The 14,462-nt window shown below is 45.3% G+C and overlaps 1 protein-coding gene across 2 annotated transcripts in view; it reads left to right on the top strand.

Moving 5' to 3' along the window:
* Window positions 1-14,052, top strand: part of ALPK3 (alpha kinase 3) — a 37,367-nt gene extending 23,315 nt beyond the window's left edge. For both annotated transcript variants that reach the window (XM_039339498.1, XM_039339497.1), the window contains 9 exons: window positions 3,299-5,195; window positions 5,499-5,646; window positions 6,580-6,707; window positions 7,859-7,894; window positions 8,388-8,662; window positions 9,825-9,913; window positions 11,042-11,262; window positions 11,546-11,594; window positions 12,641-14,052. In XM_039339498.1, coding sequence (XP_039195432.1) covers window positions 3,299-5,195; window positions 5,499-5,646; window positions 6,580-6,707; window positions 7,859-7,894; window positions 8,388-8,662; window positions 9,825-9,913; window positions 11,042-11,262; window positions 11,546-11,594; window positions 12,641-12,983 — 3,186 coding nt within the window. In that variant the 3' untranslated portion in view covers window positions 12,984-14,052. The remainder of the gene's footprint in view (window positions 1-3,298; window positions 5,196-5,498; window positions 5,647-6,579; window positions 6,708-7,858; window positions 7,895-8,387; window positions 8,663-9,824; window positions 9,914-11,041; window positions 11,263-11,545; window positions 11,595-12,640) is intronic.
* The last annotated feature ends 410 nt before the right edge of the window (window positions 14,053-14,462 follow it).

Genomic DNA, 14,462 nt, shown 5'->3' with positions numbered 1-14,462 from the left:
TGACACTCACCAGCCTGCTTCACCCGGCATCTATTTCCATCGCTTTGATGCACGTTTTTCTGTACGATTCTGCAGTAGGGAAGAAGGGTGGGTGGGTATGCATGCATTAGTCACTCTGGAGTTTCCTAACACAGGGTCTTACGGTGCAGGGGTCATGCTCCTGAGTGTCTAGGCATCCAAAGAGCTGGTCAAGGCACGGGAATGTGTGTAGGAGGGCTTCACGCTGTGTCACTTAACCTGCCAGAGCATGGGAGGTGTGTAGGTGGGATGCTTCTGGACACAGGAGGCTGTCTCATGTTTCTGCAAGATGCAGGATCTCCTTGCTGGGGAATTCCAGATCTCCACAGGGGGGTTGCCAGACCTCTGGAATGTGAACGGAGGATGTTGTTTGTCCTGAGTTAGATAATTGGCCCATCTATTCCAGGGCTGGGCAGGTGTATGGCTTTGGGAAGTCCTTTGTTTTTGGTTCCAGAACTGGGTGCCCAAACTTCTTTAAATCAAGAAAAGGAGAAGAGGCAAGTAAGTAAAACTGTTCTCCACTGAGAAGTGAGTAATTCAAGATGGCTTCCCTAAGGTCATATTCCCCAACTAAAGAAGAAGCAATCCGAGTGTGAGTAGTAACCAAGGGGAAGCTTCTAATTAACATTGTGAAGGATCTTTGCTTTGACTCAATGTTGTAGAATGATTTGGGCCACGAGGCTAGTTGGTGCTGAATAAACTGCTCTTACAGAATACCATTAGTACAGTATCATCACCATTGTTACATTTTTAATTTTTCTTCTGTATACAGTCCCAATAATTTGAAAGAGCCTTACTTTGGAGAAAACTGTTTGCTTACTGCTAATCTGATTATTGCTAAAGAAATATACAAACACCCCTCTCCCCCCCGCTACCTTATTTAGGAGTCTTATGGAAACAAACAAACAAACAAATGCGCCTGTTTTGCTCTCCAAGGATTTTAGAAACACAAAACTAAGGTTCAAGAGCTGCATATAACCCCTGAAAGCTTTAGGCACATACCTCCCTACCATTGGTTGACGCATTGTACTGTTGCACGTGGATGAAATTTGGGAATACATGTTAAGTAACCATACTATTAACAGGGAAGATTAATTAATCGTAATGCTGATAATAATGAAATGGAGTCAAATTATCATGTTTGCTATGCCCACTCATGGTTCATTATATAGTCCTTACCATGTCACTCAAAAGCTAAAAGTGGCCCCTGATCCCCAACTATGACAAAGCTTTCCTTTCCTTTCCTCCCCTCCCTTCCCCTCCCCTTCCCTTCCCTTCCCCTCCCACTCTTCCTTTCCTTTCCTTTCCTTTCCTTTCCTCTCCTCCCCTCCCTTCCTCTCCCCTCCCCTCCCCTTCCCTTCCCCTCCCACTTTTCCTTTCCTTTCCTCTCCTCTCCTCTCCTCTCCTCCCCTTCCTTTCCCTTCCCTTCCCCTCCCACTCTTCCTTTCCTTTCCTTTCCTTTCCTTCTTTCCTTTCCTTTCCTTTCCTTTCCTCCCCTCCCCTTCCCCTCTTCCTTTCCTCTCCTCTTCTCTCCTCTCTTCTCCTCCCCTCCCCTTCCCTCCCCTTCCCTTCCCTTCCCTCCCCTTCTTCTTCCTTTTCCTCTTCCTCTTCCTTTCCTTTCCTTTCCTTTCCTTCCCCTTCCCCTTCTCTTCCTTTCTTATTATCTTTCTCTTTTTTATTTTCCTTTAATTTGTTAACCCTTTTATTGAATAGAAAAACCTCTAATTAAAATTGATAATTAATCTAATAAGCACGTGGCCCTCCTCTTACCCAGGAACAATTGGTTTTGGTATATTGGTATGTGAGCAGACTCAACAGAGCTTTTGTCCCTATTGAGGGATTATTCCGTTGACTTCCTTCTTCTTATCGTCCTCTTAAAGCAGCTTTCGGCACCTGGGTGTGTTCTGGTGATTGAACCGCAGTCTCTTTGGAATTTGTCTGGCCTGTCACCATTTTAGGAGATGCAGGAGAGCATCAGCCTTTGATGAAGATCTGGAGCTAAGAATGGAAACAGGCATAACCCTGGAAGGCTTGGTGGGGAAGCTAATTCCAGGCTTTGAACGTTTTTGTCCGTTTCCAGCAAAAAGTCCATAAAGGGTTTCCAGTCTTTTATCAAAGTAATTGTTCCTTTTCTAATCCAATTTAGCCCTAGTCTTAAAACATAAAACAAAGATCTGCTATTAAAAAGGTTAGTCCTACTCACATTAGACTTTGTAATGCTCATTCCTGAGTAGATGCACAAAGAATTGAGCAAGCAACATTGGTGTACAGAAATATACTTCAACCAAAGATGCCCAAATGTTATTGGATGTCTTTCAGTGGAAGAGAGAAATTTTGTATTAATAGAGAAATTGCAGAGGAGGTGAAATGCTGCACAATTTGACAAGCTTCCAACCGAGTCAGTTGTCGCATAATATTGTTGATTTGTAAGGGTGTTCTAACCTAGCACAGTAGTTCCCAGCATCTAAAGGGCAATTGTCAAGTTACTTAGATTGCAATGGTCCCGTACTTTTAAATGAGATTTGCATAACCCCAATTAACAGCTGGGTGGCCTTGTTCATGCCTTTATTCATACAACCGGGCTTAGTTTTAACCTGGATTAGTTCTTCGTGGGCATAGTTGGTCAATTTACTGTTAAATATATTGTGCAAACCAGAAAAAGAATGAATTCAGTGCCCTGTATGTGAGTGAGCTGCGTGTAAGCCAAGTCTTCATGTGTGCTTCTAAGCGATGTGCTCAGTGGGGGCTCAGATGACATGGCTTGCTTGTTCTTGATCTGTCCATCAGCTTAAGAGTTGTCAGCAAGGTTAATTTGGGTTCTTGGAACCAAATGTTAAAGAGAAAAAAGTTATTAAAGGGCTTTGGGGAAAGCAGACCGTTCCCCACTGAACTTGGGGAAGGAAAACATACTTTTCTGTTTTTGATGTAGAATGTAGTTTCCTCTGCTCCTAATAACTGAATGCACCAAAATCCAAATTATTTCTGAGGTTGCCTTTCTCCCAAACGCAACTGACGTCTAAGAATTAAATAAAAAAATGCATAGTGCTTCAAAGAACAGTTGCAGAGAAGGAAAAGACACGTGGTGATAATGATACAAGCAAAACTAAAAGAAGTCTGCCACGATTCTCAATCCAGAGAGGGGTGTCAAAAAAGAGGAGTGGTTTGGAGAGGAAGGTGGGAAAGGCTGCACGTGAATTTTTTTTCAAATGCAGAATAGCGAGAGGAAGGTTGTCTTGCCATCCTTCCTTGTTTTGAAATAATGACCATCTATTCTTTGCAGGCTTCAGAAAACTCCCAGCCGAGCTTGTCTGTTGCCTCCGATTTGCAGTCTCCAAATTCCAGGTTTGGGGAAGAAGGGAAAGAGGAAACCACTTGTTTTTCAGTAAGGAAAGATGTCCCGGAAGATTTAGGAATAAAATGGTCAGAGAAGAAATCTGGTTCCAGCCCAGAGATCCAGGACTCAAGTATGGGAATGCTACATCTGGAAGATCACCAGCCAGCAATTTTCCAGAACCGTCCGGTGACTTCCCACAATATCCCAGAGATTTCTTCTGGTGTCCCATTGCCAAATGGGATGGACAGTCGGGTTCAGAAGGAAGATGTGGAGACGTATTCTCCAGAATGGGGCCAGGATGAAATCCAGTGCGGACTACCTCTTACTCCTGAGAGTAAACAGCCAATTACTCCTACAATAACAGCCCAAGGAACCCATTTTAAGGGTAGACCCATGGACGAGTTGGACCAAGTTGCTCCTTGTACTGAAGGCATGAGAGAAGAAGAACAAGAAGAAGCCCCTAAGTTGTTGAGAGACAATATACCCGCCCCCCAAATGCATTTGGTTCCTGAGAGGAAGAGATCATCTGAAGCAATAGAAAGGTCACTACTGATCTCAGAAGTTGCCACGACACCTCCAGCTCTTTCTCAAGTTGCTTTGGAGGGTCCTCCTCCAGCTTCAACAGTGATGACCCCGCCTGAGCTTCCTGATTCCCAAGAACCAGCTCTGCTTTCTCCAGTTAAAGAAGACCTTGTTGAGAGGAACCAATCTGTAGCCCACTTGCTGAAAGATATCAAGAGAGAAGCGGAAACTCGGCAACCTGGCAAGATGGCGACTTCAGAAACAAACCAGCAAGACACCAGGACTGACATCAAGGAGGTCTGTGTGCAGAAAGAGTTCCTGGTTTCTCCAAGGAGTAAAAAAAATAAGCAAGAGTCTCAAACGTACACCAAGAAGACAGAGGTTAGAGAGAAGGATAAGGAAAAAGTAGGCTCTGACATTCTTTTGAGAGAGAACTCTCGTCTTCCTGAGGCTGTGCTGGAGGAAAATCGAACCCTGGCGAAAGACCAGCAGAACAACGACCTTGTTTCTTCTTTGAAAAATTATTTGCTTTTGCTCTTGAAGATCACATCTGAGTCAGAGAAAAGCAAAGCAAGAAGCCCAAAGCAAGAAGCCAAGATGGTGGAGGAGAAGACTCCGCTAAGTGCTATTCCAAAACATCTGCCAGACGTGGGCATTGCAGGGTTAACTCCCAGAACCTCAAGGAAGATCTTTGAACAGGTGGAGACCGACCAACTTTTCCAAAGTGCTGAGAACCTGCAGTTGACTCCCAAAACTTCTCGGAAACTTACAGGCATGATCAACCAAGAACTGCTTGCTTGTCAGAAGAACCTCAACATTGAACCAGAGATACCTCCTTTGCCTTGTGTCCCCTCAATTGTGGTAGGGGGCATTGCAGGTGAGCCAGCAGATCTCTCCCATCTCCCCTCTTCTGAGATTGTTAGTGAGCACTCAGCAGCTCTGCCCAGTGCCACTCCTGAGGAACTGGCATCTGGAGCCCGTCGGAAGATCTTTCTACCCAAAACCAAGCTGGCGGATGAGATGGAAGGAGGGGCCCTTGAGGGCCAGCTGTTGTCCAAAAGAGACAGTCCCAGTGTGTCTCCACAGCAGAGCCGTAGGAGCCAGGCTCTCTTGCAGACCCCGGCCCCGGGTTCTCCTCCTATGGAGAAGCGCTCTCCAACCTTTGCCAGGAAGATGGCGACTCTGGAAGTACCCAAGATGTATCAGGAGACGGTAGAAGAAAGCAAAAAGGAGGATGACAGCTCCCCGTTGGTTCCAGAGAGTGCAGAAGAAAGCAAGACCGAAGTGGGAGAATCTAGAAAAACCAACGATCCATTTAAAGGTAGGTGTGCATGCCTCTTCCTAGATGAGTCAGGACACCCCGATGATGGAGGTTTTGAGAATATCTTGTCTTCGGGGGATGTAGGGTAATTTCTTCCTTCCAGGGCTGGAAGAACTCCTGGGACCTTCACAACTGTGGCTTGAACAAACCCACAGAAACCTCTCTGCTGTACACTTCCTGCCTTCTAGAATCCAAAATGTTCTTTTCAAAGCCAAGCGAGTTGAAAACGTGCACCTTGTTTCATCCCAACGTCACCTGTGGGGATTGAGAATTGACTCCTCTAAATTTGTCCTCTTTTCTTAGCTCCACAAGTAGTCCGCAAGATCCGAGCAGAACAGTTCTCTGATGCCTCGGGGAACTTGAAGCTATGGTGTCAGTTCTTCAATATCTTGAGTGACTCCAAGCTCATCTGGTACAGGGATGAGGTGCCCATAGCAGATGTCAAAAGAAGGTTAGTCTTGTGGGAAAGTTTCCGGTGGGCAGCAGTAGAAATGTGATGGTATGGGCAGTGTCTCTCGCATAATTTTTGTCCTTTCTTATTTATAATAATAATAACAACAACAACGATGATGATGATGGTGGTGGTGGTGGTGGAAGGGATCTTGGAGGTCATCTAGTCTAATCCCCTGCTCAAGCAGGAAACCCTATACCATTTCAGACAAATGGCTGTCCAGTCTCTTCTTAAAAATTTCCAGTATTGGAGAAGGGAGGGAGGGAGGGAGGGAGGGAAGAAGGAAGGAAGGAAGGAAGGAAGGAAGGAAGGAAGGAAGGAAGGAAGGAAGGAAGGAAGGAAGGAAGGAAAATAAGAGACTCGGAAGGGACCTTGGAGGTCATCTAGTCCAACCTCCTGCTCAGGCAGGAAACCCTATACCATTTCAGACAAATGGCTGTCCAGTCTCTTCTTAAAAATCTCCAGTGTTGGAGCATGGTTCCTATCTTGCCCCAAACTCTTATCTTCAATCTTTCTCCAACCAGCTACATTCTAGAAAGACTGGATTTCATCCCCCATAATTCCCAGCCATCATCAGATCATGCTTGTTAAGAATTCTGGGAGTTAAGTCCCACACCTCTGGCAGGTAGCCAATTGGGGAGGACTGTTAGCTTACTGAATTCAACCAAAATGGTGGAGAAGAGGAAATAACAATTGCAGCTAGGAGCTCCCACCAATGTCACAGTTACTCTCTCTGTTAAGGTGCTTCTACCAATTCTCATCCCTTGCTTACTCAGCCTGATGAGGGGTGTGTTCCATCAAGTGGTCTCTCGCCATGGCCCCCATAAATTGGATTAGGCCCAGCTTAATTTCTTTATTTTTTTATGACGATAATTTGGAAGCATCCGGTTAAGTCATTCCTGCAGTGTGTGCTCTAGATTTCATCTCTTCTAGCTCTGGAGATGAAGGACAGGCGGCTCTGGCCATTGTGCAGATGTCCTTGAAGGATTGTGGAGTGTATCAGTGTACTATCCAGAATGAATATGGGACTGATAGTACTGACTTTCTGCTGAGCCCTGAAGGTAAGATTTAATCGCTCAGTAGATAGACTTCCTCTGCTAGGTCTGGGCAGTAGAAGAGAGAATACTTTTCATGGACAGAATGCTAGACTTCCATCTATATCTGACCTAGTCTTAGTAGGCATGATAATGACCTTAATGAGTCCAGTTTTGTGGACTTCAACTTCAACAATCCCCCAACCAATATGGACATTATTGAAAATACGGGAAACTGAAACTCCACGATTTCTGAAGGATGCCCCACGGGCAAGAACCACACCGATCCATTGTCCTCTCATGCTGTTTGTGCCCAGTAATGTCCAAGTATTTCATGGGAAAACTGTTGACCCACAAAAGTTATGAAATTAAAATGTCCGGAGGGAAGTTGTGCGTGCACAACTGGGAGGTGTGCGCAAGGCAAGGCACTGCAATAAAAATAGAGACAACTGTTGTTGAACGTAGGGGTAGCCAGGAGTCACAATCTGTAGAAAATCAGCTCCTGTTTTAGCTTGTTTGTGATGGAATGTCCTCCAGATTCCCATGAGGGAAGGGCTTGCATTCCAGAGGAGCAAGAGTTTGTGTGAGAGAAAGAGGGTGAAGATGGCCCCTCCTTAATATTTCCCAAAGTATATGCTTTATGGGAGTGGTAGTTTGTTTTAGTTTGGCAAGATTTTGTCTATGAGTGGGGAACAATAAGAAATTTGCTTGGATATATCACAACATATCTCTTTTAGTTTCTGGAGCCTGACGTAACAGGTATACAGAGGGGTGGAGAAGAAACTTTCTAGAGAAATGGGTCAAAGAATCGCAAGAAATCAGGGAATCCAGGCAAATAAATATAAAGGTTTATTGTAAGCTTAAGCTCTCTTCAAAAATCTGAACCACTAACAGTCAAACAGTAGATAAGAGTTAGCAGAAGTCAAGGTGGCTGGACTTAGATCTCAGGTGGGCACAAAGGGACTCGAGACTTATGACGCGTTTTACCCCTCCTTCGAGCTCAGCCTGGTCATTTCCATACAGGTGGGCTTGTATCTTCCAAAAGAGCAAGTCCAGGAGTACAGTTTGGATCCAACTCTATAGAAATCTCTTTATCCTTTTCCAATTTCCTTCTAAGTAAAGGAAGCATCTTGGCATAATACTGTACATCTCTTTATCCATCTTGCTCTTTTTTCCAGTGCTCTCTGGATTTATCACCAAAGAAGAAATAGAAGGTAAAGTACACCAGAAAAAGGTAGGGTGAGTCAATGTCCTTGAAAGTAACATGACCCCCATTATGAACCCTCCCAAGCTCCTCACCTTGGATGACATTCCAGCTGAAGGGAAGAGAGATGGTTGAGATGACCTTATTTCATACTGGGGCCAAAAATCCAAGAAAGAAAGATATTTCACTCATGGAAGTTTGGAACAAAAATTCTTTGCCTTTCTCCTAATTTCACTAGTTTGGTCCATACATGGGCCAAGATTGCTATTTTTTCTAGCTCTCTGTGATATGTGAATCCACCTGCTGTGTTTGCAGACAATGTTGTTTATGGAGTCAGACCAGCAAATCTTGGTGGAATCAACCCATACATGATTTCCTACTTCAACTATTGCTGCAGCAGTAGACACGGCCCCAGATGACCATCTGGTTGCTTCTCCTCTTCTCGTTCTCCACCGCTAGGAATTCCACTCTTAAAATTAAGGCACTTTTTCTATTCTTTTCAGCTGGAGAGGAGATTGAGATGACCCCTATGGTGTTTGCCAAAGGTCTAGCTGACTCTGGTTTCTGGGGGGATAAGCTCTTTGGTCGCATCATGGTGGAGGACCTAGAGGTTGGACAAGGATTTATACGCAAGGCTTGCCGGGCCCGTGCCATTTATGGCCTTGAGCCAGTGTTTGAGTCTGGACATACTGGCATTATTAAGGTCAACAACCTCATTGCATTTGGTGGACGCAGTGAGAACACCCTGGTGGAGAGGAACTATGATATCACCATTCAGGTGGGTAGAAAGAGACCATGCCACCCCTTGCTTGGCCCCAGTTGTGTAGTCAAGCAAATCGTCAAGTTCCATCATCAAGAATTAGATCAATTCCTTATCTGACAGCAAGAAATGGTTCCCCCAAACAAGAATGTGCATGTGGTCCTTGACTTATGACCGCAATTGAGCTTGGAATTACAATCATAAATTGTGGCAGTGACAAAGTGGGACTGTCATGGTTACGACGGATGAAACTCTTCAAAGAACTTCGAGGCATTGTTTACCTTAAAGAATCTTTATTAGAGAAGCATAGCATCAGCACTAACACAGTCGAAGCCAAAAATTGAATTCCCCTCCCCTGAGCACATAGTATCAAAGCACAATTCCTTCCTCCAATTAACAGTCATAAATCACATTCTCCAATTAGTTTGAAATGCAGGCTTTCCCTCCAGTTCTCCAACCCGCCAATTCTTATCATCTCTTATTTCAATAACCTTGGTTCACACACTAGGTCCAGTATTATTATGTCTAGCTAAACTCTCATGCACATTCCTCCCCCCAGCATCATCTAACTCTAACTCTAAAAGTAAAACATAAGAAGAAAATGGTTGCATCTCCAACTGTTGTCAAAGCAAAACATCCAATGTTAGCAGTGTTGACAGGGACACCACATGACTACACCCGATTTTAGGACCTATTTTGTGGCAGTTGTTAAGCAAACGCAGTGGTGATTAAACAAGTCTGTTTTCTCCAATGGGCACTTTTTGCTGGAAACCAGAAGTCAGGGTGGGGGGGGGAAGCAAAAGAAATGCCAAATTTTGTAGTCATGTGACCGTGGGGGACACTGCAGATGGCCATAATTGTGAGCCAGTTGCCAAACACTATCAATTTCCAAGCACCCGGGGTGGGTGGGGGAGGTTGTTGGCTGTTGGAACTTCAATTATGGGTTATAAGTAGCTTTATAGAAGTTTGGTGTAAACTTCTATGGTCACTCCCTGTACACCATCCCATTTTCCAATTTGTACATTGCATTGAATCCCTAGCTAACCTCAAACATGAGCTGCCAAAACCAAATCAAGATTAAAACAAGCCACACTCCTCACAACATTGCCTGGGTGGGGAGGGGAGAGACTAGTTTTGAAGTCTGGTTAGAAGATGTCAAGAACTGTCTGTTTCCTTCCAGGAGTGTAAAATCCAGAATTCAAGTCGGGAATACTGTAAGATCTTTGCTGCAGAGGCCCGGGCCATTGCGGACTTTGGGTCAATACCTGAGTAAGTTGTTTCTTTCCAGGCTGGGAATTGCCTGCTTAAAGCTGTGGGGTCCATGGTGCTCTCTAAACTTTCTTGTTTTCTTGCAGAAATTTATGACCAGACTAGGTAACATCATCCATGCTAGGCTGATGGTGATGATCAACTAGTACTGATGATGTTACCTAGATTGGTCATGAAATGTCTGCAAAAAAAACAACCAAGCTCAGAGAGCACCAAGGACCCCCTAAAGTTGCTCAGTTTGTGGTTCAAGGCATTGTGTGTTAATAGATTGGGGTAGGGAGGGATTGTAGTATTTGCATTGTGGTGTATATTCTTATATTGTAGTGTATGTGAACACTGAAGTATGGATTCACTTCCTGTTATATTATGGAGCCAGCTGTTATTGGTAATCCTTCTCTTACTTGAAGATACAATAAGCCAGTCCTGTTCCATTTGGGATACCCTCCAAATATCTGCTTCATGGTCCAACCCAGAGCTACAAATATTCTCTCCTCTCTGTTTAACTCTTCATAGGTTTGCAAGTAGTCCTAGGCATCTGGCCATAACTGAGCCAGGAATTATGGCGGTCATTAAGCTGGTCACCACATCTGATTTTACGACCTTTTTCGTGGTGGTTGTTCAGCAAATGCTGCAGTTGTTAAATTAACTCATTTTCTACAATGGGCGAGGGTTGTTTTTTTTGCTGAAAACCAGCAGTACATTTTGGTCTGAAAATCATTGTCACATGATTGTCACAGAACGCTGCAAATAGCCGTAAATGAGAGGCAGTTGACAAGAATCCAAAATGTGTTCATGTGACTAGAGGAGTTGGGGGTGGCGGTGGTTGAAACTCCAAAAACGGGTCATACGTAGCTCTGAGGTCTGTCGTAACTGACCAGTCGAGGGAGAGGTTTCACGAATGACCCCATTTTGGCATTGTAGAAGAGAAGAACATCACGATTGTGGTCAAAGACCAGCATAGTTTGCATTACAGACCTCCGCTTGGTCCAGCATGACTAATTCTTAAATGTTCAAGAACTCTTGACTGGAGCCACAACTTCTGTCTTAATTGGGAGACAATGGTCACATCTGAAGTGTCTCCTAGTCACTGAAGAGGCCTAATAGGAACACTCTTTTTCTTTGACCCAGGATCATCCCACTTTACCTAATCTATCGCCCAGCCAACAATATTCCTTATGCAACCATGGAGGAAGATTTGCCTGGGTCGTTTCAGGGCTACTGTGGGCGAGAAGGAGATGGCAACAGGTTGGCTCCACCCAACCCTTCTGAGATAGGGCAGAAATGCTCTGCTTTCCAGCACTGGCTTTACCAATGGACAAATGGCAACATCTTGGTGACCGACTTGGAAGGTGAGGCTCTTGTGTGGGCAACGAGATGCGCCCTCTGACTTTTAGGGGAAGACCTTGTAGGAAGCTTCTCTAGGTCAGATTGCCGTAGTCTGTTGTCGCTGATGTGCTGAGGAATGCTGGGAGTTGTGGGTCAGCAACACTGGGAGGAATGCACGTCTGCTGTGGATGAACAGATTGAGGCTGGCTTCAGTATGATGTTCTAAGGGTCAGCATGATGTTGTTGCTGAACAAAAATGAGGAGTGGTGGACCTACCTTATGATTTCATCAGAACTTTTCCTGCAGGTGTTGGATGGAAAGTCACCAATGTGAAGATTGCTACCAAAACCAAGGGGTAAGTAGTAGCCACGTCATGCAGCTTTCAATCCAAGCTGGATGACTGGGTTCAACTAGAACGAGACAAGACTAGAGCTTCAGCAAGGAGTTGGGCTAGAAGACCTCCCAGATCCCTTCCAGCCCCATATTTTTGGCACATAAAGGAAGGAGTCTGCCAATGTCACTAACTAGCAGTTTTTATCTTCCTGCCAAATAATTAACAGCTTTGGCACCTTTTTACTCAACTCTCAGTGTATATCAGGGCATGACCCTTCCCTAGCTTCCTTCTAGGCTGAAACCATGACAGTATTATCTCTTGCTGTGTCAGATTTCTGTGCAGCTCATATTTCAGAATTGGAAATTCATGAGATCTTTGCGCATTGTTGTTTAGCAAAAGACAAAGATTGGCTGGTGCCATGCTAAACTCTTGTATAATCCAGACCAGTGGTTCTCAACCTGTGGGTCGGGACCCCATTTGGGGTCGAACAACCATTTCACGGGGGTCGCCAAACAACGCAGTCCGCCATTTTTTTCCCCCTTTTCCTTAGCTGTGCTACTCCCTTTTATTCTATTGGCTTTTGAAAGCCAATAGAATAGCCTCTCTTGAATAGAGTCTAATTCTATTGGCTTTCAAAAGCCAATAGGAATTGTCCAGGCTGTCTCTGCCCTGCTGAGCCCGCCAAAAGTCCCATTCTGCAAATGGTGTTGCATCAGTTGAGTAATCCTCGACTTACGACTGGTTGAGTAGTCCCCGACTTATGACCGGTTGGGGGTCACGGCATTAAAAAGGTTGAGAACCATTGATCCAGACCAAGGAATCTGATGAGATGTAGGCATTGAAACCTTGATTAGCCACCCAGAGGTCACATGTGGCTGACCTGAGATCTTTCCCGAGATGTATCCTTTGCAATTTTCTATGGTGCCTGCTAACACAAAGGCTCTCTCAGAGGGATCACATTAATAGGTATAAGACCAGGGGGAAGCATCAGTGAATTCCATAATTTACAAGCATATCAAAGATGGAAGGGGAATTTATCCTGGGAAGTAACCTTCTTTCTCTGCCAGGTACCAAGGCCTGAAGGAGAGCTGTTGCTCCAACCTCCTCAATCACTTTGTTACCTCCCATCAATGCAACCGTTACTGTGAGCTCCTTGCTCTGAAGAGCCTAGAGGTTCCTCAACCTCCGCCGAGAAGCAAAGGTTCTCGGAGCCCCAACATGGGCAGAAAAGCCTCATCAGCTCAGTCCAGCCCTCAGCTCCAGAAGAAAGGCATCTCTAGTCCCCAGGCTTCCAGGAAAGGGTCCGTGAGCCCCAAGAACGCCCGGAAATGTCCAGAACATGTTGCAGAATCACAATCGACGGCATGGCCCAAAGGAAGAGACAGCGACAAGACAGGACAGCTGCAGTGATGGGCAGTGGGGGCCATCAGCCATACACGTTGTGTGTGCCTGAGGAAGGGGACAGGATTGTTGTGTCCTCCCTTGGCTCCCCCACCTTTCCATGTGTGAGGTTTGTGTGGTGTAGTGTTTGAGGGAAAGAGCCATGCTGATCATGGCTTTCTGGGCAGGTTTGGAACGATGTGTGAATGCAACAGTGTGGTCACTACTGGCCCTGCAGAGAGTGGCATCTGTCTTCACAGTCCCATCACGTGAGGCAGGAGCTTGGCACCCTACTTAAGTGCCTGTGTGGTGCTGGTTCTCCTTGGTGCTTGGGCCGGGCTTTGAATATTGAGCCTGTCCTATGGCTCTCAACAGGTTGAAGTCCAAGGTGGGGGGCTGGACATCAGGTGGACCTCTGCTGGGCTGTAATACAGGACTCATGCCCTTGACTGCAATACGTCCCCTACCAAAGGCCCCATGCTCTCTGCTTTTCCCATGATGGTGTGGGCCACCACAACCCCAGTGAGACTCTTGAGAATTACTGTAACTTTGGCCCGATCCTCTCTTCCCATCCACACTCAAAAGAGTGCCTAGGCCCTAGGAGAAGAGAGTTGACTTCTTCCCTTCTCCTTTGGAGGAGATGCTGCTTCCTTGATGGGACTCCATGTGACGTGGCTGTGATGGTATCTTCCTGCATCTGTGCTTGGGGACAATTAAAGTGTCAAGATATGTCCTGGCTAAGACGAGAGGACATTTGGTCAATCAAGTGGAGCTGATGAGAATAACGGAAGATAAACCCCTTCTTGCTTGACTACCCTTCCTGTTCCGTACACTCATGCCATGTACTACATGGTGCAGATGGAGCACATATTTTGCACACAGAAAGCTCTGATTTCAGTTGATGTTTTGACCTCGACTTAAGAGATCAGAGAGGAATTGCTGGGAAACATTTATATCAGACACTCTGGATGCTGCCGAGTATTCAAAGCAGATTTGTTATATTTCTTACCTGTTAATGACCACACGCCTGTTCACATAATAAGTTTCACTTGGTTCCTGGATGATTTTTTTTTTTCTGGATTCACATCATACACCGATCCATAAGTTAACCAAAGAAGTTGGATTCACACATCCAATTCCCCCCCAAAAAGAGAAAACTAGACCTGGGTTAACGGTAACCAAGTCCAGCCTGTATGAATGCAATTGTTAAGTTTGCAGCTGACAAGGATATTGTATGAAAGTAGCTAGAGCAGTGGTTCTCAACCTGTGGGTCGGGACCTCATTTGGGGTCGAATGACCATTTCACGGGGGTCGCCAAACAATTCAGTCCGCCGTTTTTTTCCCCTTTTCCTTTGCTGTGCTACTCCCTTTTATTCTATTGGCTTTTGAAAGCCAATAGAATAGACTCTCTTGAATAGAGTCTAATTCTATTGGCTTTCAAAAGCCAATAGGAATTGTCCGGACTGTCTCTGCCCTGCTGAGCCCGCCAAAAGTCCCATTCTGCAAACG

Source organism: Crotalus tigris, unplaced genomic scaffold (genome assembly GCF_016545835.1).
Source record: "Crotalus tigris isolate CLP2741 ecotype Arizona unplaced genomic scaffold, ASM1654583v1 scf7180000017735.2152567, whole genome shotgun sequence".
Taxonomy (NCBI): domain Eukaryota; kingdom Metazoa; phylum Chordata; class Lepidosauria; order Squamata; family Viperidae; genus Crotalus; species Crotalus tigris.
The sequence above is the reverse complement of the archived record's forward strand: the minus strand, read 5'-3'. Positions and strand labels throughout refer to the sequence as shown.